This window comes from Colobus angolensis, unplaced genomic scaffold (assembly GCF_000951035.1).
Source record: "Colobus angolensis palliatus isolate OR3802 unplaced genomic scaffold, Cang.pa_1.0 Scaffold169, whole genome shotgun sequence".
NCBI classification, from domain to species: Eukaryota; Metazoa; Chordata; class Mammalia; order Primates; family Cercopithecidae; genus Colobus; species Colobus angolensis.
In genome coordinates, this window is record NW_012114810.1 from 432,558 (window position 1) to 456,541 (window position 23,984).

The 23,984-nt window shown below is 48.8% G+C and overlaps 3 protein-coding genes across 4 annotated transcripts in view; 2 read left to right on the top strand and 1 right to left on the bottom strand.

The window, feature by feature from the left end:
• The first annotated feature begins 1,123 nt into the window (after positions 1-1,123).
• Positions 1,124-9,024, top strand: CA14 (carbonic anhydrase XIV). Its single transcript, XM_011937772.1, has 11 exons — positions 1,124-2,142; positions 4,081-4,101; positions 5,425-5,604; positions 6,123-6,265; positions 6,486-6,581; positions 6,765-6,831; positions 7,014-7,171; positions 7,271-7,391; positions 7,628-7,648; positions 7,763-7,847; positions 8,550-9,024. Exons 1-11 carry the CDS (start codon positions 2,088-2,090, stop codon positions 8,614-8,616), a joined length of 1,014 nt encoding a protein of 337 aa, XP_011793162.1. The 5' UTR covers positions 1,124-2,087; the 3' UTR covers positions 8,617-9,024.
• Positions 9,025-9,351: 327 nt separating this feature from the next.
• The window catches only part of APH1A (APH1A gamma secretase subunit), a 16,945-nt gene continuing 2,312 nt past the window's right edge, over positions 9,352-23,984 (bottom strand). The window contains exons 2-11 of the mRNA XM_011937775.1: positions 23,437-23,626; positions 14,465-14,588; positions 13,340-13,465; positions 12,642-13,244; positions 11,902-12,072; positions 11,661-11,734; positions 11,301-11,423; positions 11,020-11,147; positions 10,481-10,604; positions 9,352-10,144 (exon numbers count right to left, since the gene is read on the bottom strand). Of these exons, the coding sequence (XP_011793165.1) occupies positions 10,080-10,144; positions 10,481-10,604; positions 11,020-11,147; positions 11,301-11,423; positions 11,661-11,734; positions 11,902-12,072; positions 12,642-12,754 (798 nt within the window). The 5' untranslated portion in view covers positions 12,755-13,244; positions 13,340-13,465; positions 14,465-14,588; positions 23,437-23,626 and the 3' untranslated portion in view covers positions 9,352-10,079. The remainder of the gene's footprint in view (positions 10,145-10,480; positions 10,605-11,019; positions 11,148-11,300; positions 11,424-11,660; positions 11,735-11,901; positions 12,073-12,641; positions 13,245-13,339; positions 13,466-14,464; positions 14,589-23,436; positions 23,627-23,984) is intronic.
• LOC105508832 (chromosome unknown open reading frame, human C1orf54) overlaps positions 12,415-23,984 on the top strand; it is a 12,495-nt gene continuing 925 nt past the window's right edge. Inside the window, exons 1-7 of one of the 2 annotated variants that reach the window (XM_011937773.1) lie at positions 12,415-12,764; positions 15,905-16,034; positions 16,423-16,487; positions 18,042-18,125; positions 19,059-19,117; positions 19,842-19,952; positions 23,271-23,372. In XM_011937773.1, coding sequence (XP_011793163.1) covers positions 16,442-16,487; positions 18,042-18,125; positions 19,059-19,117; positions 19,842-19,952; positions 23,271-23,369 — 399 coding nt within the window. In that variant the 5' untranslated portion in view covers positions 12,415-12,764; positions 15,905-16,034; positions 16,423-16,441 and the 3' untranslated portion in view covers positions 23,370-23,372. Of the gene's footprint in view, positions 12,765-15,904; positions 16,035-16,422; positions 16,488-18,041; positions 18,126-19,058; positions 19,118-19,841; positions 19,953-23,270; positions 23,373-23,984 lie in introns of those variants that run through there. The other variant, XM_011937774.1, reaches the window with a different exon arrangement.

The following is a 23,984-nucleotide window of genomic DNA, read 5'->3' on the forward strand; positions in this document are numbered from 1 at the left end:
TATTAAAATTTTAAAATTCATAGACAAGCCAGGAGGTGGCGCCTGGCAAGACACACTATCTGCCTTGGGAATCGGAATCTCAGCTCAGTGCTCCACGGGAACTCTGTCCCGGTGGAGGTCATTCTGTTCAGACCTCTTCTTTCCTACTAAATCTCTTTTCTCATACCAAGATGTCTCTGCTTTCTTTTTTTGTTTCTTTGTGTTAAGTACCCTGATTCCCGGGAAGTCTAATTTATACTTCAAGCCTTTACTCTTCTTAGATGGGATGGATGGGGCTTTGGGGAACCTCAAAACATAAAACTTTCCGGAAGGGGACAAATAATTCAGAGGGTGGTAGGAGAAGAAGGGAAATGACATCAGCAAAATGGCTTTGCTTTGCAGATCAATCACGGGGGACAGAAAGGCACAGTGAGCTCCTGTCTCTGCAGGGGCTGATGATCCAGCACATGCATTATTCTGTTCATTTGGCTTTTATCCTGCTCCCTTATTTAGCTTCTGCTCCCTTTGTTTGGCTATTTATTGCTACTCTGCAGGAGCAAGGAAGGCAGAAGGAGCTTCAAATGGGTGCATCCTCCTGGCTGGTGCCTCTGGTGAAGGGCATGGAGAAGAAAGAGGTTTCAATGTCTGGCTTGAAAGCATCTGTGGGTTTCACATTCTCTAACGAGGGATTTAGGATGTACATTCCAATCGGGATTTCCAGTCCCGTGGGGAGCAAACATCAGCTCACATTCCTGAGACGCGTAGCCTCCATACTCCACTGGCGCAGCTCCTTGGTGGCAGGTTTCATTCAGTGCCACATGTCCTGCCTCAGCCCTTTGTTGGGCTGGAGGGAAGACCCTGGGCCCCTCTTCCATCTGGATCACATGGTCTCTCCGGTCCCTCCCCTCTCTTTCTCTGGAGACCGCCTTTTTCTGATGGTGGTAGTGATTGTTCCCAAAGTCTCTCCTTCTTTCCTCCCGCCCTGGCCTCTCTGCCAGAGGTCAGTGTCCTCTTCAGTGACAAAAGCCGCCCTAGATCTGGGCTCCCTGGAGAGGGAGGTGGCTGGGTCTGGCAGTTACAGCCGCTGTCTCTCCATGGTGCTGCTACACCCCTCCCCCACTGGGCACACAAATGGGCTTTATCCAGCAAACAAGGCTCCCCCCACCCCAGGCCACACAGGCACGTGGACCCAGGCCTCACCGTGGGAAGGGGGTGGTGACAGGCACAGAAGAGATTGCTCCAGATGAGTTCTCCTCGCCTTACTTCTCTTCCTTAGAACTCAGGACACAACTCAGGTTTTAGTTCTTGACTTCCTCCACCCCTCGCCTGCACCCTGAGTCCCCAATACCTTCTTGTTATATATCTCCTAATTCTGGACTCTTTCCATTCCAGGGCAGCTCAGATTCTGCAGGGAATTGGGAACAGGTACCCCCGCCATCTGCCCCATACCACCCAGGGAGCTGCTCCTCAGAGGTGAAGCCAGGCGGAGGGATGAAAATACAGTGTCCTCTTGATGGGGCTGAGTTGAACCCCAAAACCCCTTCCTTGACCCCGCTTGCTCCAGGGAACACCTGTCTAAGCAGCATCTGTGACTAGCAGAGGAAGGAAGAGCTCACCCTAGCTGGGCTCCTGAGCCAGGGCAAGGGCTCCAGTGAAACTTGCCGCGCTCCAGCTCCGAGTGGGGCCATCCTGCATGCCTAATTGGCTATTTAAGGAGCTGTTCACCAGCAGCCCAGGCAGCCCCCCTTTCCCCACATACACCCGTCCAGAGCCACCTTAAAAGCAGGAGGCAGTTGTAAAGTCGCTGGCCAGCTAGTGGAGTGGAGACTGCAGAGGGAGATAAAGAGAGAGGGCAGAGAAAGAGGCAGCAAGAGATTTGTCCTGGGGATCCAGAAACCCATGGTACCCTACTGAACACCAAATCCCCTGGAAGCCCACAGAGACAGAAACAGCAAGAGAAGCAGAGATAAATACACTCACACCAGGAGCGCTCTCTCTCTCTCTCTCTCTCTCTCTCTCTCCCCCCCCTCCTCCCTCCCTCTCTCTCTGCCTGTCCTAGTCCTCTAGTCCTCAAATTCCCAGTCCCCTGCACCCCTTCCTGGGACACTATGTTGTTCTCCGCCCTCCTGCTGGAGGTGATTTGGATCCTGGCTGCAGATGGGGGTAGGTACAACTAAATGTCTGTGTGTGGATTTGTACTGATGTTCACATGTCGCCAGGTGTGCTGAATGCAGGGAGGAGAGGTGTGAAAGGAAGGCTAGAAGCTGGAATAATAGGCTCAGAGATGAGGAAAAAAGAGCGGGGTGTGGAGGAGACCACTTCCCTTCTTTACCTTTTGTCTCTCCAGCCTTGCTGTTATTGGAGGTCGGGGAGAACTAGGTGTGTACATACGCAAGTGCTGGAATTTCTTGCAGGCTAGATTTTCTCCAGAGCTCTTTCCCCCACTGCCCTGGTCCCAGGCAGGACTCCTGGACTTCTTTATTTACAAACTCCTCCAAATAGGGAGTCAAAGAGGCCTGGAGTGAAAAGAGGATAGATGGGGGTAGGGGGAAGAATACTTCCTGCCCAACTCAGACCCTGATCTCCAATTCATCCCCTTTTGGCCAAGATTCCCTCTTCATTCTGTGGAGCGACTAACTCCCCGGTTATCCTCTGAAAGTGGCAGTAAGAGTCAACATATGTTTGACACTTTACAAAGGACTTTCAGGAGCTCCCAGGAGATAAGGAGGGATTCTTGGGAGAACAGGCCGAAGCGCTCCAGGAGTGTCCCCAGGAACTCCTAGACCTCATTTTTGTGTTTCCTGTGCCTAGCACAGTATCCAGCACATACTAGGTGTGTAACTGAGGTTTGTGGAAAGGGCAGGGTGGGGGGGTGTCCAGAGAGCAGAAGGCAAATGCAGAGAGGATGGGGGCAGGTGGGCAGCCAAATGGAGAGTCACAAATCTCATCTGAGGAGAAAGAAAAAAATAGGGAAAGAGGAGGAAGAGACATAATAAGTGTGTTGAGGCTCTGACCAGAGGTGGACGGGCACCTTACAGACCAGGGAGTTCGAGGTGTTGGGGAGTCCCACAGAGATGGTAAATGAGAGGCTGCCTCCAGCTCTCCCTTGGGCCAGCAGAATAGGTCGAGGATAAGAGCAGGACAACTCACAAGTTTGAGAAATTTAAGGGAATAAGAGAGAGAGAAAGAGGAAGGAATTTAGGATTTTTCTCCAGAGCTTCTAGTAGTATGAATATTGCAGCATAAACCTGAAGGCCTTCGTTTTCTTCTTGAGGCAGTTTGGCCGTATGGAGGGGCTGGACCTGCAGACCCTCAGCCTTTGAGTCAGACAGGGCTGCACGAGACCTGGCATGTGACCCAGCTGGCAGCTCTCGTCTCTACACACAATGCTTCACTTTCATCCTGTCCCTGCCAGCCTGGCCGCCTGTGCCCACCCACCACCCTCAATCTACAGTAGACCCTGCCCTGACTCCTGCCCTTCCCTAACCATCTCGGAATGTAGGGAGCAGAGCCTCCTGGTGATGAGAAGTTTCCTCTAGAGCTAATGGGACCAGAAGGGAATAATTTACATATGATTTTACAGCTCAGTGCCTTATTCACGCAATTTTGCAAAGCAAAGGAATAATCCCCCCTTCTCCCCTCAGTAGCACCCCCCAACACACACTCTGAACTCCTTTCTCCTCCCCACTTTCTAGTCCCTATCCTTCAAAACCTCTGCCCACACCCTCACCCCACCCATCCCAATCTTCTAAGTGTTAGATTGACTTGGCACAGGTTAGAGAAAAGTAAGGGTTGGGCCAATCGTACATTTGGATCCAGGTTAATTTTAGTCTCTAGGCTTTACCTCTTTTCCTTCCTCCTCCCCTTTTACTCGGCGGGCACCAGCACAGACTGGCTGGTGATTTTAAATAGCCCCCCCCCCCGACCTTTCCACAGAGGTGTCCAGTTTCAGGGCTTCCTTTGGAAAGTGCTGAAGCAGAGGGAGGAGAGACAGCAGAGAGGGAGGTGGAGCAGTACAGAATGCTGGAGGGAGGGCAGCGTGGAGGACAAGGCTCCGCCTCAGGCTGCGCTGGCTGTAATCCAAACTATTCTGCCTTGCAGATCAACACTGGACATATGAGGGTGAGCAGATCTTGCGGCCTCCCGACAACCCCTTCACACTGGGACCTCACCTGGCAAGAAGACACACTGTGCGGGTGGGAGGAGACTTCCTTTAGCTTCTCACCCTAGCTCCTCCCTTCTGGATCTCCTCCTGCCTTGAGTTTCACATATATGGCTCCTAGATCCTGCTCTAATCATCAAATCCTACATCTCCTGATTTGGCAGAAAAGCTAGTTAAGTCCTCAGTAAATCATGTAGGAGGGAGGGAGCTGGGGTGGAAAGGAAGCTGGGTGGGAACTCTGAGCTTAGCTGCCAGGTCTCCTTCTGGCTCTGTCTATCCTAATCCATCCTACCCCTAACCTGCATCTGAAATTGGGACACAGTTGGAGATCAGGGGTAAGGAAGAGGCTGGCAGGATAGTTTGTGACCCTGGGGGAGGTGGAACTCAGTTCCTATGAACTACTGATAAATGACTTAACTGAACTCCAGAGTCCATGATAAACGGTCAGTGTGAGAGCAAGAAATGAATGATGAAAAGTCAAGATATCTGAATCCCAAGGCCACTTGATAGGGGGCCTCCAGGAGACCCTATCTCTCTAAGATCTTTTTTTTTTTTTTTTTTTTGAGACAGAGTCTTGCTCTGTTGCCCAGGCTGGAGTGCAGTGGTGCAATCTGGGCTCACTGCAAACTCCACCTCCCGGGTTTAAGTTATTCTCCTGCCTCAGCCTCTCGAGTAGCTGGAATTACAAGTGCCCACCACCATGTTTGGCTAATTTTTGTATTTTTAGTACAGACAGGGTTTCACCACGTTGGCCAGACTGGTCTCAAACTCCTGACCTCAAGCGATCCACCTGCCTCGGCCTCCCAAAGTGCCGGGCTTACAGACATGAGCCACTGTGCCTGGCCTACCTAGGAGGGCTTACAGACATGAGCCACTGTGCCTGGCCTACCTAGGATCATTTTATTTCTCCCATTTTTCTACTCCTACTCTCTAATCCCATCTCTCAGGGCATTCAGGTTTTCTATGCATCCCCTCTCCCCCTATTCAGCTTTCTTGTCCTCAAAATACAGGTAAGTGAAAGAGCTACCACTCCCCATTCATCAGGATAGTTGGGGAATCATCACTGCCTCTGGGTAGGGAAGGGGAACTGCAGCGTGAGACTCAACGGGACTCCTACCTCACCCATCCCTGTACAACTGGGGTCTTAACCTGAGTGGAGGGAAGTCCATTTCTACCTCCACCCAGATGTATGGCTTGGTTAGGGGAAGGGTCAAAGGCGGGGGGGTGTTGAAGGGTGGCTACAGCTGGAAGACAGGACCAATGTCTTTGGTAACCCCCACCAGGCCCACACGGTCAGGACCATTGGTCAGCCTCTTACCCTGAGTGTGGAAACAATGCCCAGTCGCCCATCGATATTCAGACAGACAGTGTGACATTTGACCCTGAGTTGCCTGCTCTGCAGCCCCACGGATATGACCAGCCTGGCACCGAGCCTTTGGACCTGCGCAACAATGGCCACACAGGTAAAAGCACAGGCTCCAAGGAGTTGTAGGCTCCAGCTCAGATCTTAAGAGTCAGATCCTTTTGTAGTTCATGAGCGTGATGATGGGGTGTTCATGAGCATGCGTAAGATGTGCCACCCTCGAACCTTGTTATGATGTCGGCACATTACCCATCTGACATAAATAAACAAACAAATAAGCTCAGGAGTCAGAAGAAAGCAGCATTCTCCTAACCTGCAAATTCTCAAAAACCTTTGTCCATGAATTTGGAGATATGAGAATAGGGATGAGGATCCTGTAGCCAAGGCGGGAATCAAAATGTTTACAATCAAGCTCAATAGGTAGGTTAGTATCATTGCACTGACTTGAACCAAGAAAAAGGAAGATATGCTAGAAAAGCACTGGCCTGTGGGAGGAACTGGGTGCTACTGGGGGAGAAAACTGGAAGAGGGCCAAGTCTCCCAAGAAGTGGTAGCAACCCAGGAGTGGGAATGTATCCACATTCCTCTACCAATCCTAGTTTGCTCTTTTCCTCACAGTGCAACTCTCTCTGCCCTCTACCCTGTATCTGGGTGGACTTCCCCGAAAATACGTAGCTGCCCAGCTCCACCTGCACTGGGGTCAGAAAGGATCCCCAGGGGGGTCAGAACACCAGATCAACAGTGAAGCCACAGTTGCAGAGGTACCAGGGAACAAAGAGCTGGGACTCAAAGTAACAGGGATGGTTGGTCCTGGGGAAAGGATCTGGACCTTAGGAAAAGTCATGCTGGGGGGATAAGGCCAATCTTTGAGGGACAGACTTAGTGCCTGCCGGGGACAGCAGGGGAACGGTGGCAGCTAGTATCAAGGCCTTGAAGGGGGTGGGGACATCCCATGATTCAATTCCCTCTTAATTCCTTCAGCTCCACATTGTACATTATGACTCTGATTCCTATGACAGCTTGAGTGAGGCTGCTCAGAGGCCTCAGGGCCTGGCTGTCCTGGGCATCCTAATTGAGGTCAGTAGCCCCCAGTCCCTTCCAGGTTTCTCTCCACTTCCTCTGCAACCCTCACACCTATTTCTGTTGCTGGCCTCCCTCCTATGGCAGGCAGCAGCCCACCCTGACCATTTATTCTGTACATAAATTTCTTATTCCAAACATGGACTCATTCCAAACTCTCTCCCTTTCCTCCTCTTCCAGGTGGGTGAGACTAAGAATATAGCTTATGAACACATTCTGAGTCACTTGCATGAAATCAGTCATAAAGGTGAGCCTTAAAAACCTATAGCAGGAAGTAAGATTAGACTTTCAAAAAACTTTCAAAAAATATCCTAAAAAGCCTTGGGATGAGGCAATTACTTACAGCCAAGGAATTCTGCATCTGGGAGCCCTATCTAGGTAAGCTAGGACACACTACAAGGAAGATGAGTCCCAGTCTGTTCTCCCCAGATCAGAAGACCTCGGTGCCTCCCTTCAACCTAAGAGAGCTGCTCCCCCCACAGCTGGGGCAGTACTTCCGCTACAATGGCTCGCTCACAACTCCCCCTTGCTACCAGAGTGTGCTCTGGACAGTCTTCTATAGAAGGTCCCAGATTTCAATGGAACAGGTAAGTGGTGGAGAAATGAGGTGAAGCGAGACACAGTTGTAACTTCAGACCCCTTCCCACTCCCCAAAGTGACACCTCTCCCACGCTTCTGCTCCTCAGCTGGAAAAGCTTCAGGGGACATTGTTCTCCACGGAAGAGGAGCCCTCTAAGCTTCTGGTACAGAACTACCGAGCCCCTCAGCCTCTCAATCAGCGCATGGTCTTTGCTTCTTTCAGCCAAGGTGATTCTGCACGGCTCAGAAGAGATGGGAAACTGAGGGGAACACAATGGCAGGAACTAGGGAGCCAATGGGAAGAAAAGGCTAATAGGAGAGGGGTTTCCGGGACTTGCTTGGACTGGGAACCAACCCCCACCCCAGGGTGCCTGGGTGATTCTCCCAGGCATAGCAGCAGAGAGTGCTGCTCCCAGCCGGGATGGGGATCTGAAGTCCCACTGACCCACTTTCTTCTGTTACAGCGGGATCCTTGTATACCACAGGTAAGGCAGCCTTATAAGATATTGGGGGGAAGGGAGGCATCCTCCCCGAGTGGGGCAAAGGCTCAGAATCTCTGTTAGTCCTAGGCTGACACCTTTTACCTTTATCTCCCCCAGGTGAAATGCTGAGTCTAGGTGTAGGAATCTTGGTTGGCTGTCTCTGCCTTCTCCTGGCTGTTTATTTCATTGCTAGAAAGATTCGGTGAGGTCCTACTTTCCATTCCTCCAGTCCTTTCTTTCTTCCTTTTTTTGGGAGATGGAGTCTTGCTCTGTTACCCAGTCTGGAGTGCAGTGGTGTGCAATCTCAGCTCCCTGCAACCTCTGCCTCCCGGGTTCAAGCAGTTCTCCTGCCTCAGCCTCTTGAGTAGCTGGGACTAAAGGCACGCACCATCACACCCAGCTCATTTTTGTATTTTTAGTAGAGACAAGGTTTCACCATATTGGCCAGGGTGGCCTCAAACTCCTGACCTCAGGTGATCCGCCTGCCTCGGCCTCCCAAAGTACTGGGATTACAGGCGTGAGTCACCCGCTTTTTGAGACAGGTTCTCAGTGTTGTCCAGGCTGGAGTGCATGGCTTTATCACAGCTCACTGCAACCTCCACCTACTGGACTCAAGTGGCCCTCCCACCTTAGCCTCCTGAGTAGCTGGGACTACTGGCATGTGCCACCATGCCCGGCTAATTTTTGTATTTTTAGCAGAGACGGGTTTTCACTATGTTGCCCAGGCTGGTCTCCAACTCCTGACCTCAAGTGATTCGCCTGCCTCAGCCTCCCAAAGCGCTGGGATTACAGGCGTGAAACACCTCGCCCAGCCCTCTTTTCTATTAAAAATCATTCTCCTATTCCACCTCTAATCTGCTTCACTTAGATAGCAGTCATTCTCACGAGCCATTCCCCTTTCCAGGAAGAAGAGGCTGGAAAACCGAAAGACTGTGGTCTTCACCTCAGGACGAGCCACGACTGAGGCATAAATTCCCTCTCAGATACCGTGGATGTGGATGACTTCCCCTAATGCCTATTGGGAAGCCTCTAAAACGGAGTGTAGGGTCTGGCCAGAAACACTGTGGAAGTAGTAGGCAGACGTCCTCCTTCCCCTGGACATCTCCTACAGAGAGGAATGGACCCAGGCTGTCATTCGAGGAAGAACTGCAGAGCCTTCAGCCTCTCCAAACATGTAGGAAATGAGGAAATCCCTGTGTTGTTAATGCAGAGAACAAACTCTGTTTAGTTGCAGGGATATATCCCAAAGTCCTCTACCCCCTCACTTTTATGGCCCTTTCCCTAGATATACTGCAGGATCTCTCCTTAGGATAAAGAGTTGCTGTTGAAGTTGTATATTTTTGATCAATATATTTGGAAATTAAAGTTTCTGACTTTAATTCTGGCCTATCCTTTGAGGCTCTTGAGGGTGGGCAAGTTCCTGAATCCCTCAGGGGGTAAAGATGGGCAAAGGATGAGGAAAAGAAGCATGGGTGATTAACTCCTTTTATCCCACCCCTGGACGGAAAGATTAGCTTCTGGGAAAACACTTAACCCAAAGTTTCAGACATGTTAAACCACTAGCCCAGATTTCTGCCCTTGCACCAAGGCTATGCTTGGAGATCAGTGGTTGACAGGTTAGGAAAGTGGCTGGACAAGAGATCTGAGAGGGCAGAAATCTCAATTAACATGCTATCCCCTCCCTTAAAAGCCAAGTTCCCCCACAATTACAAATTCTTTTTTATTAGTCAAAATCACAATCACCTTGATTAAAAGGATGGGACACTCCACCCTCAGCAGAAAATGATACAGTTTATAGAAAACCTCCCCACCCCTCCCACACCCCAATTAAAAACTACAAAAAAATCTGCCCTCCTTCCCTACGATGTTATGGTAGTCTGACTCCTCCAGCGGCACTGCAGCTCTGGAGCGGTCAGCTCACCACAGCACCCTCCACTTCACCTTGGGGAGAGGAGGGATGCTGGTGGTTAAGGAGGTTAAAACCATTAGTTCCAGTAATGCCAGTTCCCAAACATGCACTTCCTTCCTTTCCCTCAAGGTCTGGGACCAAGGAGAAAGGTACAGAAATGAGCCCAGGAATAAGGAGCAACTCGAGGAGAGAAAATTTAGCTCAAGGAGGTTAGAAGAGTTCCAACATACCTCCTCCCTTCCCCCACCTCAAAAAAGAAAAAAAGGCAGTTTAGGGTATTTGATCACACCAAAAATGGTTCCCCTCAGGCCTGAGAAAAAGACCAAGATGTCCAGTCTGGGGAGGGAGTACTGAGAAACTCAGAGCTCATCTACCCTTGAGCCTCCATTAATTTCATCTCCAGGGCAATGGCTAAACTAGGTCCCTTTTCTTGGCAACCTGCACTGTCCAGAACTGGAGATGGAGAAATACAGGGCGAGGACATCAGGAGGGCACCCCAGGCCCAGGGGTCCCCCCTAGGTTCCCTCAGTCCTCGGGTGGGATGCGCAGGGCAGAATACACCATCACCCGACTGTCCTCCTGCCGTCGGCCTGCAGAGGGGAAGGGAGGTGAGTCTTGGGCAGGGTGAGAGCAGAGCACTGACACAGGGGGAGTCCTGGACAACAAGGGGGTCCCCAGGTGGTGGGGATAAGTGCAGATTCAAACCCACCAGTCACTGACTGGCTGAACCCAGGCTGCTCCTGGTAAAGCTGAGAGACTAACGGTCACAAAAGGACAAAGCAAAACCCTGGAGGTGGTGGGGTAGACCGACGAGAAGGAGACAGAGAATGTGGGCAATGGACCCGGGCTGGGGCTGGGCTCAGTCATGGGCAGTGGACAGGCAGGTGGGATCTGTCAGGCGATCAGTCCAGGTAGTCAGTCCTTACACAAGAGGCTGCGCTGAATACTTCGGAGGGACCCTCCAGCTGTGATGAAGGCCCAGAGCCCCATGGAAACAGTGACTGCATAGATGGGCAGCAGGCTGGCCTCATACCAGGGGTTCAGGAATGTCTAGGAAGGAGGGTAAGAGTAGGAAAGAGATTAGATTCTCCCCGACCTAATCCCCATATTCTCTCTGTATCTTTGACTCCCAGACATCTCTCTCAAATTCCCCAGTCTTTCCCTTCAGAGCACCAACATCTTGTGGTTAAGGGGACTTTTGATTTTCAGCTCCTCAGAAACTCAAAGGTTTCTGCCGCTCCTGATCACCTCAGGCCCTCTGCATTACAGTTTGACTAATGCGTTCAACCTCCTCCCCAGAGCAGGTGCTAGAACTGATGCTGAGGTGAGAGACCTCAAAAGACTCACCTTTCCGCCTCCTCCCAGGTAAGTTAAAAATGTTAAGAAGTGAGGATACCCTTTCTCTGACATCCCACTCGCCATTAAATGCTTTTCTCTCTAACTTAAGCCCCTGTCTCCAACTCACCAGTCCCGATGTCAGTAGGTGACTCCCAACCACCAGGCCCAAAGCCCAGTACCGTCTCCTCTCACAGGCATCAAAGAACACAACTCCCCAAAAGGTATGGAGCAGGATAATGGCTGCTGTCAGAAAGGCTGCAGGGAGGGAGACGGGGAGGAGATACATCCCTGATCTTCTCCCAGCCTCCTGAGATGTTGAGCCAAAGAAGTCTCCCAGGGAAGGCCAATAAATCAGATCAGGGACAAGGATGGATGGGGGGTGAAGGCTAGATAGAAGTTGGATCTTACCTGAAGTCAGGAAGTAATAGGGTGAGTCTCCATGGATCCCAACCACACCTGGCCCAAGTGCATCAGCCAAAATATTGATAACAGAGAAGACACCACTGATGATACCGAAGGAGAGACCAGAAACTGGGGGAAGGGAGGATCTCATCAATGTCAGAGATCACACTATTGCCTGTTCACCACTGACGCCTCCCCATTCCCGGTTACAATTCTTTCACGCCTACTCTCCCTCCAGACCAACTTTCTTTGGAAGTGACGGATGAAGGAAAATAAGAAGCCACGTAGAACATGTGGGTATTTAGAGACTTCCCTAGAGGAGGGGGCTGTCCAACTCCCTCCTCCAGTCCCTCTCCCTTGGCTCACCATAGGCCATCTGGCGGATGGAGATGGGTGATCTTCCGTCCTCACTCAGCGATGCTAACCCCTCATCTGCCTTCCTGGGGTGAGGTGGGGTAGGGGAAATATGAGGGAGGGCAGGGATGCTCCTTTCCCTCTAATGTCCTCCCTTAGTGCCTCCTCTTCCAAACCAGCACCCAGGGGCTGCCCCACTTCCCACAGTGCAGTTCTCTGCCCCTCTCCCCTCCAGACCACTCCATCATCTTACTTAAGCAGCTTGTAGTAGGCAAAGCGGAACACCTCCTGTAGAAGGACAGAGACAGCAGCACCAAAAATCAGGAGGCCGTATTGGAGCCGGGCATCTGACCGGTCGGTCACATGGACCAAGATGAACCAGACCACAGAGGCCAGGAGCAGGGAGACCAGCCAGAAAAAAGCCCTAAGAAAAGACAGGGACAGTGAGACAAGCAATGGTAAGGGTTGCCAGAGAAATCAAGGAGGGAAACCAGCCAAGGTGCTTGAAGGGTGGAAGTTAGCCTTCCGGATGGTTAGGGAGACATGGACCAGGTAGGGTAACTGTTTCCACCAAGAGACTCATCTGTAGAAACGTGAACGCAGAGGAAAGGGGAGAAATCTAATTAAAGAGTCTTCAGAGCGATGAGAGCCAGAGTGTGCGAGCACAGAAGGGCGAGGTATCCATTCCTGGATCCTCTCCTAAGGCACCTGACTCGGCCAGCCTAGGTCAGCACAGCCCCCTCACGAGTCTCGGCCTTGGGCCTTCTCTGACGTCGCTGGGAGGAATATAGGAAGAATCTGTGAGATCCTTGGAAGGTGGAAACCAATTGCGGGAAAAGGCAAATCTCCCAGACCCAACCCCTCACCTCCGCCCAAACTTCACCTCCGATTTATTGTCCCCAATTCAGACTCCCAGGCTCGCCCCAGTTCCTCCAGCCCCTTCCGCACCTCTCTCTTCGACGCTCTTCCGCGTCTCCCGGACCCCCTACTCACCCTGCGACCAGGATGATAACGCGAAGTGGATCCCCAGCCACAGTGATCAAGAAAAGCGCGAAGGCCGGGCCGAACGCGACGAAAGTGCAGCCGAAAAACACCGCAGCCCCCATGGCTGGGCAGGTGGGAGGGGGGTGGGGGCCTGACCAGGACAGGCAAATGGGAGAGGCGTGCCAGCTGGGGAGTCCGCGTGGGGTGGCAACGCGACCCCACGAGGGGCGCGGTGCAATGTCACCCCCGGACCCCGGGGAAGGGGAAGGGGGGGAACCAAAACCCCAAATGAAGGTCCGCGGGACTTCCTCTACGGAAGCCGAAGAGGGGACAAATCCCTGTCGCAGCCCCACGGCCACCTCCCATCTAATCCCCACCCCCGGAAGGCCAATGGAGAATCAGCGCGGGCGGAGCAGCTCGACCTGCTGGGAGTTGTAGTCGTCTTCCGAGGCCTTGACTTCGTCCTGGGAGTGGCTCGAGCCGGTTAATGGGGGTGGGCCGGGAATGGACCAGTAAAGACACAGATTCCTGGGTTCGGTTGCGCCTCCGTCGCTGTTTCTTTTCGTCACTTTGTGGGGAAAAGTGGTAGCAATCATACCTCTTCTTGAAGGGCTGCAGCGGGGGTAGATCCTGTTTGAATCTAAAGGACAAATACAAAGAGAGCACAGGATGGGGCGCAGGGAGATAGGGACGGGTATTGTTCTTACTTGAATGAGAGGAAATGGGCTAGAGCTGCTGCCTAAGGGATGAAGATTACATTAAAAAGTAGGAGCTCTTCGGACAGGCTAGTATAATAAACATGGAATACAGTATGTCGCTAATGAAGCCTTCATCTGTAATGACAAGAGAATCGGAGAGAAGCAAAAGGAGCCTGGAGAGAAATGTTAGGAAGGCATTTTGAAAGAGTCCGGGAGTTTAAAAGCAATTAGAGCGATGGGGTTGAAGGAAAACGACACCCCCGCCCCACCCCCGCCCCAAGTTCCTTTTATGTCATACTTCCTCTGTTTATTTTCTGAAAAATGAACCTCAGTGGTGCGTTTTCCTCAGGTTGGAGAGAGGGGTTGTATATTAGAGTGAATGAAAGTTAAAGTAGGCTGGGCGCGGTGCCTCACCCCTGTAATCCCAGCACTTTGGGAGGCCAGGAGTTTGAGACCAGCCTGGCCAACATGGCGAAACCTCATTTCTACTAAAAATGCAAAAATTAGCCAGGTGTGGTGGTGCGCGCCTGTAATCCCAACTACTCGGGAGGCTGAGGGACAAGAATAGCTTGAACCGGAGAGGCAGAGGTGGCAGTGAGCTGCGACTGCGCCACTGCACTACAGCCTGGACAATGGAGTGAGGTTCTGTCTCAAGAAAGAAAAAGAAAGTTAAAGTAGGAGAGGAGAGTATTGTAATCTCATTTGAATGGGTAGACGTTAGTCCTTAGGGAAGATGTTAGGCAAAGGAATCTGAGGATGGAAAAGAGGGAAGGAATCTGGAATATCGTTTTTGAAAGCATAACCAAAGTACCAAAAAAAAACCCACAGAAATTGTTTAAAGATAACCAAACTTGCTTTCCTTCCTGGAAGTGATTTATGATTTAATCCATATGTGCACACTCACATACGTGTTTTACATGTCTTCCAGGAAATTCTGGAAAGGAGCTGAGGAATAGATCGTATAGATTTACACAGAGGCTGGTCACAGTGGCTCATGCCTGTAATTCCAGCACTTTTGGAGGCCAAGGCGGCTGGATCACTTGAGGTCAGGAGTTTGAGACTAGCCTGGCCAGCATGGTGAAACCCCGTCTCTAATAAAAATACAAAAAATTAGCCAGGAGTGGTGGTGCGCACCTGTAGTCCCAGCTACTGAGGAAGCTGAGCCACGAGAATAGCTCGAACCTGGGAGGTGGAGATTACAGTGAGCTGAGATCACACCACTGCACTCAAACCTGGGCGACAGAGCAAGACTCTGTCTCTGAAAAAAAAGAAGGAAAAGATTTACATGGAAAGTCACAAGGCAAATTATTCCCTAATAAGATTAAGAGGGTAGCATTATCATGGCCTGTGTTCAAGATTCCAGTATGTCCTGCTTCTGAGCCCAGCAGGCAGAGTCAGGTGGATAGCAATGAGACAATTCTTCTCATGTCTTTTTTTTTGAGATGGAATCTCACTCTGTCACTCAGACTGGAGTACAGTGGTATGATCTTGGCTCACTGCAACCTCTGCCTCTAAGGTTCAAGTGATTCTCTTGCCTCAGCCTCCCTAGTACCTGGGATTACTGGTGCCCGCCACCACACCCAGCTAATTTTTGTATTTTTAGGAGAGACAAGGTTTCACCATGTTGGCCAGGCTGATCTCCTGATCTCCTGACCTCAGGTGATCCGTCTGCCTAGGCCTCCCAAAGTGCTGGGATTACAGGCGTGAGCCACTGTGACCAGCTTCATCTCTCCATCGTGTGTTATCACAGCATCTTCTGACCAGGCTCTAAACCTATCTTGTTCGTAGATGGTTCCACAGACACTTGCACAGTGCCTGACTCATAGTAGATGTTGAGCTGATACTTATTAACTTCTCTTAAGAATGAAGCAAAACTGTCTTTTCTTATTCCCTTGCCTGTAAGCTCTCAGTGCCTATCAGACTAGGCCTAGCACACTGTGCCTAGCACATACGTTGCTAAGAGTTTCTGAAATGAATGAACATGGGAAACATAAAAGCAGAGGAAAGGATAAAAACTCTACTCCTGTAGGACTGAATGAAGGGAACACACCAAGTGACCAAATGTGGGAGGGAGGGTGTGGCACCTGTAGCAGGGAAAGAGACTATCTGCTTCCTCCCTTCTCCCAACTTGCATCCTGGAAGTTGAGAAAGAGATGGGGTGAGGCTGGGCACAGTGGCTCATGCCTATAATTCCACTTTGGGAGGCCGAGATGGGTGGATCACCTGAGGTCAGGAGTTCGAGACCAGCCTGGGCCAACATGGTGAAACTTTGTCTCTACTAAAAATACAAAATTTAGCTGGACATGGTGGCATGCATGTGTAGTCCCAGCTACTGGGGAGGCTGAGGCAGGAAAATCACTTGAACCCGGAGGCAGAGGTTGCAGTGAGCCAAGATCGTGCCACTGCACTCCAACCTGGGTGACAAAGCGAGACTCTGTCTCAAAAGAAAACAAAGAGGTCAGTATTACCAGAGAGGAAATAACTGACCGTGGCTGAGAGACTTTTAGCTGAAGCCATGCAGCAGGTGCTTTAAATCAGAAAATGATGGGGAAATATTGTTCCTATTCTTCATAGCTCAAGACAGACAGAAGAAAGGGACTCTTTTCAGTCTAGAAAAATGCTCACTCCTTTCTCAGAACATTTCCACTGTGATGAAAAAAGACTGATGAAGCCTCAGAGAGAAACGCAACTCTGGGTGGTGATGGTAAGTCAGGGACAGTGAGAGGGAGGGTGAGCTTTTTATGAGGCCTTGGAGGAAGGAAGGAAAGCCAGGAGAGGGGAAACTTCTTGGTAGGCTTATTTTTATTTTTTTATTTTTTGGTAATGGCAGTGGGAGTCCTGAATGGATCTAATCTAGGGCAGGGGGAGCTTAAGAAACATGTTTGTATCAAAACCCCCTTTTGCCTCTCAATCTGGGCAGCTCTGGCGGGGTACCGGCAGTAACTGGAGATCTGGTCAGTCAGCCAGTAGGCGGGGAGTTCTGCCCCCTGGGAGGAGAAGAGTTGCTGCAGCTCCTTCCCTGCTTTGGAGGAGGAGGGGAGGCGGGGTAAGTTTGGTGGGAAACTCTGTAATTTCCTTTTTTACTTTCACAGCAATAGTGCAGAATCCAGTATGGATGTCCTCTTTGCAGCCATCCTTGCTGTGCCACTTATCCTGGGTAAGTCCACTCCTCTCACTGAGCTTTTACGCCAGGTCTTCTACCATAAATGGGGTGGGAGAAAAAAAAATGAGGAGTGGGTAAGAGGTGCATTTCAATAGGAAGCAATAGAGTTTTCTCATCGTGCTAGGATCCGGTGTTGAGGGCAGAATGGAGATCTGGAAGGCAGAGCCAGGAAAGGGGAAAAAAAGCAGAGTCCTGTCAAAGAAGGAGGATGGAGCTCCAGATACAAGGAGGCCCTAGCAACACTGAGCTCAGTTCTCCATCTCCATGGAAGTTGAACAAGATGAGAGGGGCTAAAGTAAGGGTGAAGGAGGAATTACTGGAAGGTGTCACAGTCTGAAGCTAGTAGTTAGGGTATCTCCTTTCCCAGATAATTGGAGAAAAAAAAAACTGCTATTAGTAAAGACACAGAAGTGGGGTGACCTTTAGGGTAGTGGAAAACTGGCTGTCTTCAGGGACAGGGTCCCAACAGTAGCTTGGCTCCTTCCCTCCTTTGTTCCCCAGTCTGCCAGGTGTGTCTCTCATTGTTTCCTTTTCCTCTAGATTCTTGTGTCATTAGCTTGGAGTTGAAGGGAAAGCATTCAAGGAGCTCAGGGAAGTGTTTAGCAGGAGGCCTGGAGTTCTTGATCCAGTCATATCAAAGCCACATATTTTTAGTTCTGAAAGGGAAGAAAAACTAAAGGAGATGGGTCATTTAGTCCAGCTGACTCATTTTAAGAAAGCGGATGTTAAGTGGATTGTTCAGGGTTATTCCGTTAGCAGTGAAGCTGGAACTGAAGCTCAAATCCAAAGCCTAAGGGTGTGTGTTATTTGTAAGAGATACTGATAAGAAAAGATCTCTCACAAATACAATAAGACCTGGAGCATACTAAATAGAAGATTTGGCGTTTTTAATTCCTGGTCTCTACTCTTCCTACCTTTTTTAGGTTTGGTTCTCCCTTTGGGTTTATAGTATGTGAAGGGGACCGTTTTCTGTATTAGGAGTTCCTGGATTGAAAGGGCACAGAGTGGCCGGGTGCAGTGGCTCACGCCTGTAATCCCAGCACTTTGGGAGGCCGAGGAGGGTGGATCACGAGGTCAGGAGATCGAGACTATCCTGGCTAACATGATGAAACCCCGTCTCTACTAAAAATACAAAAAAATTAGCCGGGCGTGGTGGTGCACGCCTGTAGTCCCAGCTACTTGGGAGGCTGAGGCAGGAGAATGGTGTGAACCCAGGAGGTGGAGCTTGCAGTGAGCCGAGATCGCGCCACTGCACTCCAGCCTGGGCAACAGAGTGAGACTCCATCTCAAAAAAAAAAAAGAAAGGGCACAGAGTAACAGGCTCCACAGAGTAACAGGAGCCCAGAAGACTGAGAGGGGTGTAAGGGTGCACAGGCAGGAAGGGAGTATGATTATTGGAGGGGAAGAGAAAGAAAGAAAGAAAGAGAGAGAGAGAGAGAGAGAAAGCGAGAAAGCGAGAAAGTTGGGAGCGCTGAGGTCAATTCCAGGTGTCCTTTTGTTAGTAAGGTGTTCCAGATGTCCCTTGACCTATAGTCCTTGTCCCCATAGGACAAGAATATGAGGATGAAGAAAGAGTGGGAGAGGAGGAATATTATCAGGTGGTCTATTATTATACAGTCACCCCCAGTTATGGTGAGTACATGAAAGGCTCTTGCTCTTAGCCAACTGGAGAGAGGCTTCAGGATATTTAGTTCTGAGACTTTGCTCTTCACTTTGCAGCAGAGCAATGGGGTCAGAGAAAAATCTGGCTATGAACAAAACCTATCAAGGCTCATGATGGGCCGGGCACAGTGACTCATGCCTGTAATCCCAGCACTTTGGGAGGCTGAGGCGGGTGGATCACCTGAGGTCAGAAGTTCGAGACCAGCCTGACCAACAGGGTGAAACTCTGTCTCTACTAAAAATACAAAAATTAGCCAGGCATGGTGGCACCTGCCTGTAGTCCCAGTTATTCAAGAGGCTGAGGCAGGAGAATCACTTGAACCCGGGAGGCCGGATGTTGTAGTAAGCCGAGATCATGCCACTGTATTCCAGCCTGGGTGACAGAATGAGACTCCATCTCAAAAAAAAAAGACTGATTTTTAGATGGGAGGATTGCTTCAGCCCAGGAGTTCAAGACCAGCCTAGGCATCATAGCAAGACCTTGTCACTATAGAAAAAAAAATTTTTTTTTTTCAATTAGCTGGGCATGGTGGCACATGGCTGTAGTCCCAGCTACTGAGGAGGCTGAGGCGGGAGGATCACTTGAGCTCAGGAGCTGGAGGTGGCAGTGAGCTATGATTGAACTAACTGTACTCTAGCCTGTTAACAGAGTGAGACCTTGACTCTAAAAAAAGAAGAACTTGAAAATTTTTCAAATTTGTAAATTATTTTAGATACCTAGATTGAAAATATAAATACATACACTCACAGTCATTTTTAACATTACAGTTAAATAAAATTGGATTATACCAATAAATGTTACAACTTAAGTTAAACTATTCTGAGCAATTTCTTCCTTTTTCATTTCCAGATCTAGAGTTACCTTTTTCTCTAATTATTACTGATTTTCTTTCTCCTCTGCAGATGACTTTAGTGCAGATTTCACCATTGATTACTCCATATTTGAGTCAGAGGACAGGCTGGTGAGTGACCTCTACATCTAAAAGGTTTAGGATAAGTAACAATTAAAAAGAAACTGGCCAGGCGTGGTGGCTGGCGCCTGTAATCCCAGCACTTTGGGAGGCCAAGGCAAGTGAATCATTTGAGGTCAAGAGTTTGAGACCAGCCTGGCCAACATGGTGAAACCCCATCTCTACTAAAAATACAAAAACATTAGTTGGACATGGTAGCATACACCTATAATCCCAGCTACTCAGAAGGGTGAGGTAGAAGAATCACTTGAAACCGGGAGATGGAGGATGCAGTGAGCCAAGATTGTTCCACTGCACTCCAGCCTGGGCAACAGAGCCAGACTCCATCTCAAAAAAGAAAAAAAAAAAAAGAAAAGAAAAGAAACTGGGCAATGTTGAAATGTATCTGATTAGTAAAAATAAAAATGAGTTTGATGAGGAGAAACTAAGTAGTAGGCCCAAAACAGATTTGTTAACCTATCTGGGGAGGAGAAAAAAGCCAGAACTTTATAAATGGTCCTCAGTAAGTTTGCTAAGACACTGAGGAGGGGCATCAAGGGACTTTTGAATGAGATGGGTACAAATCTATGCAAGTATAGGGGAGGGGGGAATCCCTGAGCTTAAGTCCTTGGGCTGGGTGGAGGTGGTGAAGGGGAGAACTTTAAATAGAGAATCTATGAAGATGTTGGATGGAAAAAATGATAACTCTGTGTTTCCCAAATCCTACTGAGGGTAGAACAGGTTGGATAAGGACACAACAGAGGCAGTAGGGACTACCATTAGTCTTGAAACAGCACGTGCAGACCATCCGAAGCCTGTAACTGTGAAACCAGTAACAACGGAACCAGTGAGTTGATTGGGGATTGGGGATTGGGGGCTGGGGGGAGACAGAATATCCCTAGTGACGTGGAGTAAATAGAGGCCTGGAATATCAGGCTTTGGTGGATGGGGGAATCAAATAATTAGTACTTCAATGTAGGTGTTCATCTCAACTTGGCCATATTCCACTGAGATTTAATACTAACCCTGTATACAGAACACTGGGAAGATACGGTGCAGTTAAATTTCAGTTCAGTAGTATTCAATATGTATGTAATCTATGCCTGAGGCTGCTAAGGTAACTGATGCTGATCAAAAATAAATCTATGATGTTCCTGTCCTCAAGGAACTTATAAAATTCAAGTTTACATTTACGAAACACTTAGAACAAAATGAAAAGGTATGTTACAATGTTAAATTATATATAAATTTGAAAGCAGAAGATACTGGTGGTGCTTTAGCCAGTGTAAGGAGAGAGATTAGTACAGGCTAGAGTTGTCTGAAAAGCTTTCAAGAGGCATTTGTGGTTGAGATACACCTTGAAGAATAGATGAGCTTTTGATTGGTGGGTAGTTATGAAAGGACAGAAGCAATTAGGAGGAAGAATAGTTATTCCAAGAGTGAAAGAGGCCAGGTGCAGTGGCTTACGCCTATAATCCTTTGGGAGGCCAAGGTGGTAGGATCACTTGAGGTCAGCAGTTGAAGGCTAGTTCAAGGGCCAACATGGTGAAACCACCCTTCTCTACTAAAAATACAAAAGTTAGCCAGGTGTGGTGGTGCCTGCCTATAATCCCAGCTACTTGGGAAGCTGAGGCATGAGAATTGCTTGAACCTGGGAGGCAGAGGTTGCAGTGAACTGAGATCACGCCACTCCACTCCACTCCACTCCAGCCTGGGCGACAGAGCAAGACTCTAAAAAAAAAAGAAGAGTGGCGGGCGCCTGTAGTCCCAGCTACTCGGGAGGCTGAGGCAGGAGAATGGCATAAACCTGGGAGGCGGAGCTTGCAGTGAGCTGAGATCCGGCCACTGCACTCCAGCCGGGGTGACAGAGCAAGACTCCGTCTCAAAAAAAAAAAAAAAAAGAAGAGTGAAAGAACTGCACAGGAGTGGGGAATAGAATAAGCATAATATGTTTAGCAAATAGGGTATGATTGAAGGAGAGGGTATATGGAAGGGAACAGTGGGAATTAAGAAAAATAAAAAATTTACCAGGCTCCTAATATTTGCTTGGTAATTTCACATGTGGCAACATAGGGTCCAATTTCAGAGTGTCTCAAGTGTCAGGCTGAAGTCTGGACTCATAATCAACAAGGAGCCTAGTAAGTTCTTCATTATAGTAAAAACATGATGAAAAGTGATATTTTAGAAAAACTGGCCAGGTGTGGTGGCTAACAACTGTAATGCAAGCACTTTTGGAGGCTGAGGCAAGCTGATCATCTTAAGTCGGGAGTTCAAGAACAGCCTGACCAACATGGAGAAACCCTATCTCTAGTAAAAATACAGAATTAGCTGGGTGTGGTGGCGCATGCCTGTAATCCCAGCTACTTGGGAGGCTGAGGCAGGAGAATTGCTTGAACCTGGGAGGCGGAGGTTGCAGTGAGCCTAGATCGCACCATTGCACTCCAGCCTGGGCCACAAGAGCGAAACTCCGTCTCAAAAAAAAAAAAAAAAGATAAAAGATAAACCACTCATCAGGTTGTATGCAGGATATAAATAATTTAGTGGAGAGCAACTCATGAGATTTGCGTTGTTCCAGAAACAATCTGTATTCTGGCATTATGAATGGAGAGGAGAAAAATAAATATGAAGAAAATACTTGGCTTCAGTGATAATTTTATATTAGGTATAAATGAGGAGAGAGTTAAAATAACTCATGGCTTTTACACGTGGATATCTGGGAAAATGGTTGACCAAAGTGGGAACTATGGGAGGCCAGAGTGGTTTAGGACAGAAGTTATTAATTTGGTAATGGCCAAGCTGAGTTTATGGTAACAGCTCTATGAGGGTGTCCTAAAGGTCACTGAACTAGATCAGGGCTAGAGTTCTAAGTGCAAAGTCACAGTTATGAAAGTAAATGAGCTCAACAAAGCCAGTACACACAAGCTCAGAAGGCCAGTGACTGTGCCTGTAGTGAGTGGGAGGAAGAGAAATTAATGAATGGAATGGAGAAGGATTTGACTGCAGAAGTAGGCAGATAGCCAAGTTTGTATTATAGAGTCTAAAAGAGAAAGTTTAATATAATTCATCAAAAGTTACCAAGAGGCCAAGGAGGAGGAGGTCACTGGTAACTCTCAAGAAAATAGTTTTAATTGAGTACTTGCAGAAAAGCTAGATTTTTGTGGAGTTAAAGAGGGAGTACATTATGAGGAAAGGAAGGTGAGTACAGACCAACCATCTAAAAAATCTGGTAATGAAAAAGAGAAGCAACAGCTGGAAAGCGGAATAGGACCAAAGAGCAGTCTGCACATAGTTGAGCACAGATCAAAGAAGCCAGTAAGAATGGAAGTGAAAGATAGACAATAAGGGCAGTTAATTCTTTTTGAAGCATATAGTAGGCTGGGCACGGTGGCTCATGCCTGTAATCCCAGCACTTTGGGAGGCTGAGGTGGGCGGATCACCTGAGGTCAGGAGTTAGAGACCAGCCTGGACAACATGGCAAAACTCCATCTCTACTAAAAATACAAAAATTAGCCAGGCATGGTGGCAGGCGCCTGTAATCCCAGCACTTTGGGAGGCTGAGGTGGGCAGATCACCTGAGGTCAGGAGTTTGAGACCAGCTTGGCCAACATGGCAAAACCCCATCTCTATTAAAAATACAAAAATTAGCCAGGCATGGTAGCAGGCGCCTGTAATCCCAGCTACTTGGGAGGCTGAGGCAGGAGAATTGCTTGAACCCTGGAGGTGGAGGTTACAGCGAGCTGAGATTGCACCACTGCATTCCAGCCTGGCGACGGAGCAAGACTATGTCTCAAAAAATAATAAATAAATAAATAAAGTATATAGTAGACGCTCTTTAGATTGTAAATTCCTTGAGGACAGGAATCTTGTCTTATTCATATGTCCCTCTCTGTAGCACCTAGCACAGTGACTAGCATAGTATCATGCATATAATAGATACAAAATAGAAATAATTGAATTGAATTGGCCTCCCTGGTATGGTCATGGATAGCTAAAAGGCACAGAAGAAAGGACTCCTTACAGTGATGGGGAAGGATGGATCTTTCTCTAAGCCCAAAGGAAAGGAAGACAGAGGTTGTTGTAAAGAGGTGGCAGTCCTTCTGGAGGGGGACGGAGAAGCGGTAGGAGGAATGACACGAGCCTACTGTGTGGGGATGTCGTATTTTAGCAGAGTCCAGATCTGAATGATGCTGTGTCCAGTTTGCGGAGTCCTATTCCCCTCCTCCTGTCGTGTGCCTTTGTTCAGGCGGGGATGTATTTCATGTAGAAGGTAAGAGTGCAGCCACTGGCTTTGGGGGAGTCAACTTCCCACACTAAACCGAAGTAATTCTTACCAGTATCTCTGGCTAGTGTTTCCAGCCTGGTCAATTATCCGCCACTGAAGGAAGAGATTCAGGCATGGTAGCTCATCCCTGTAATCCCAGCACTTTGGGATGCCGAGGTGGGAGGATCGCTTGAGTCCAGGAATTCCAGACCAGGCTGAGCAACATAGTTTGAGACCAGGCTGAGCAACAGACCTTGTCTCTACAAAAAAATTAAAAATAAATAAATAAATAAGAACTCCTCTACAAGACATTAAAAAAATAATAAAAATAAAAATTAATTGGGTGTGGTAGCACAGGCCTGCAGTCCCAGCCACTGGGGAGGAGTGGGTGGAAGGATTCCTTAAGCCCATCAAGCAGAGGCTTCAGTGAGCCATGATCTGGCCACCGTACTGTTGCCACTGGGCAACAGAGTGAGACTCTGTCTCAAAAAATAACAAGTAAAATGAAAGAAGAGGGATCACATTTACAAAAATCTTCTTATTCAGTCTTAAAGAAATTTAGGGCCGGGCGCGGTGGCTCAAGCCTGTAATCCCAGCACTTTGGGAGGCTGAGGCGGG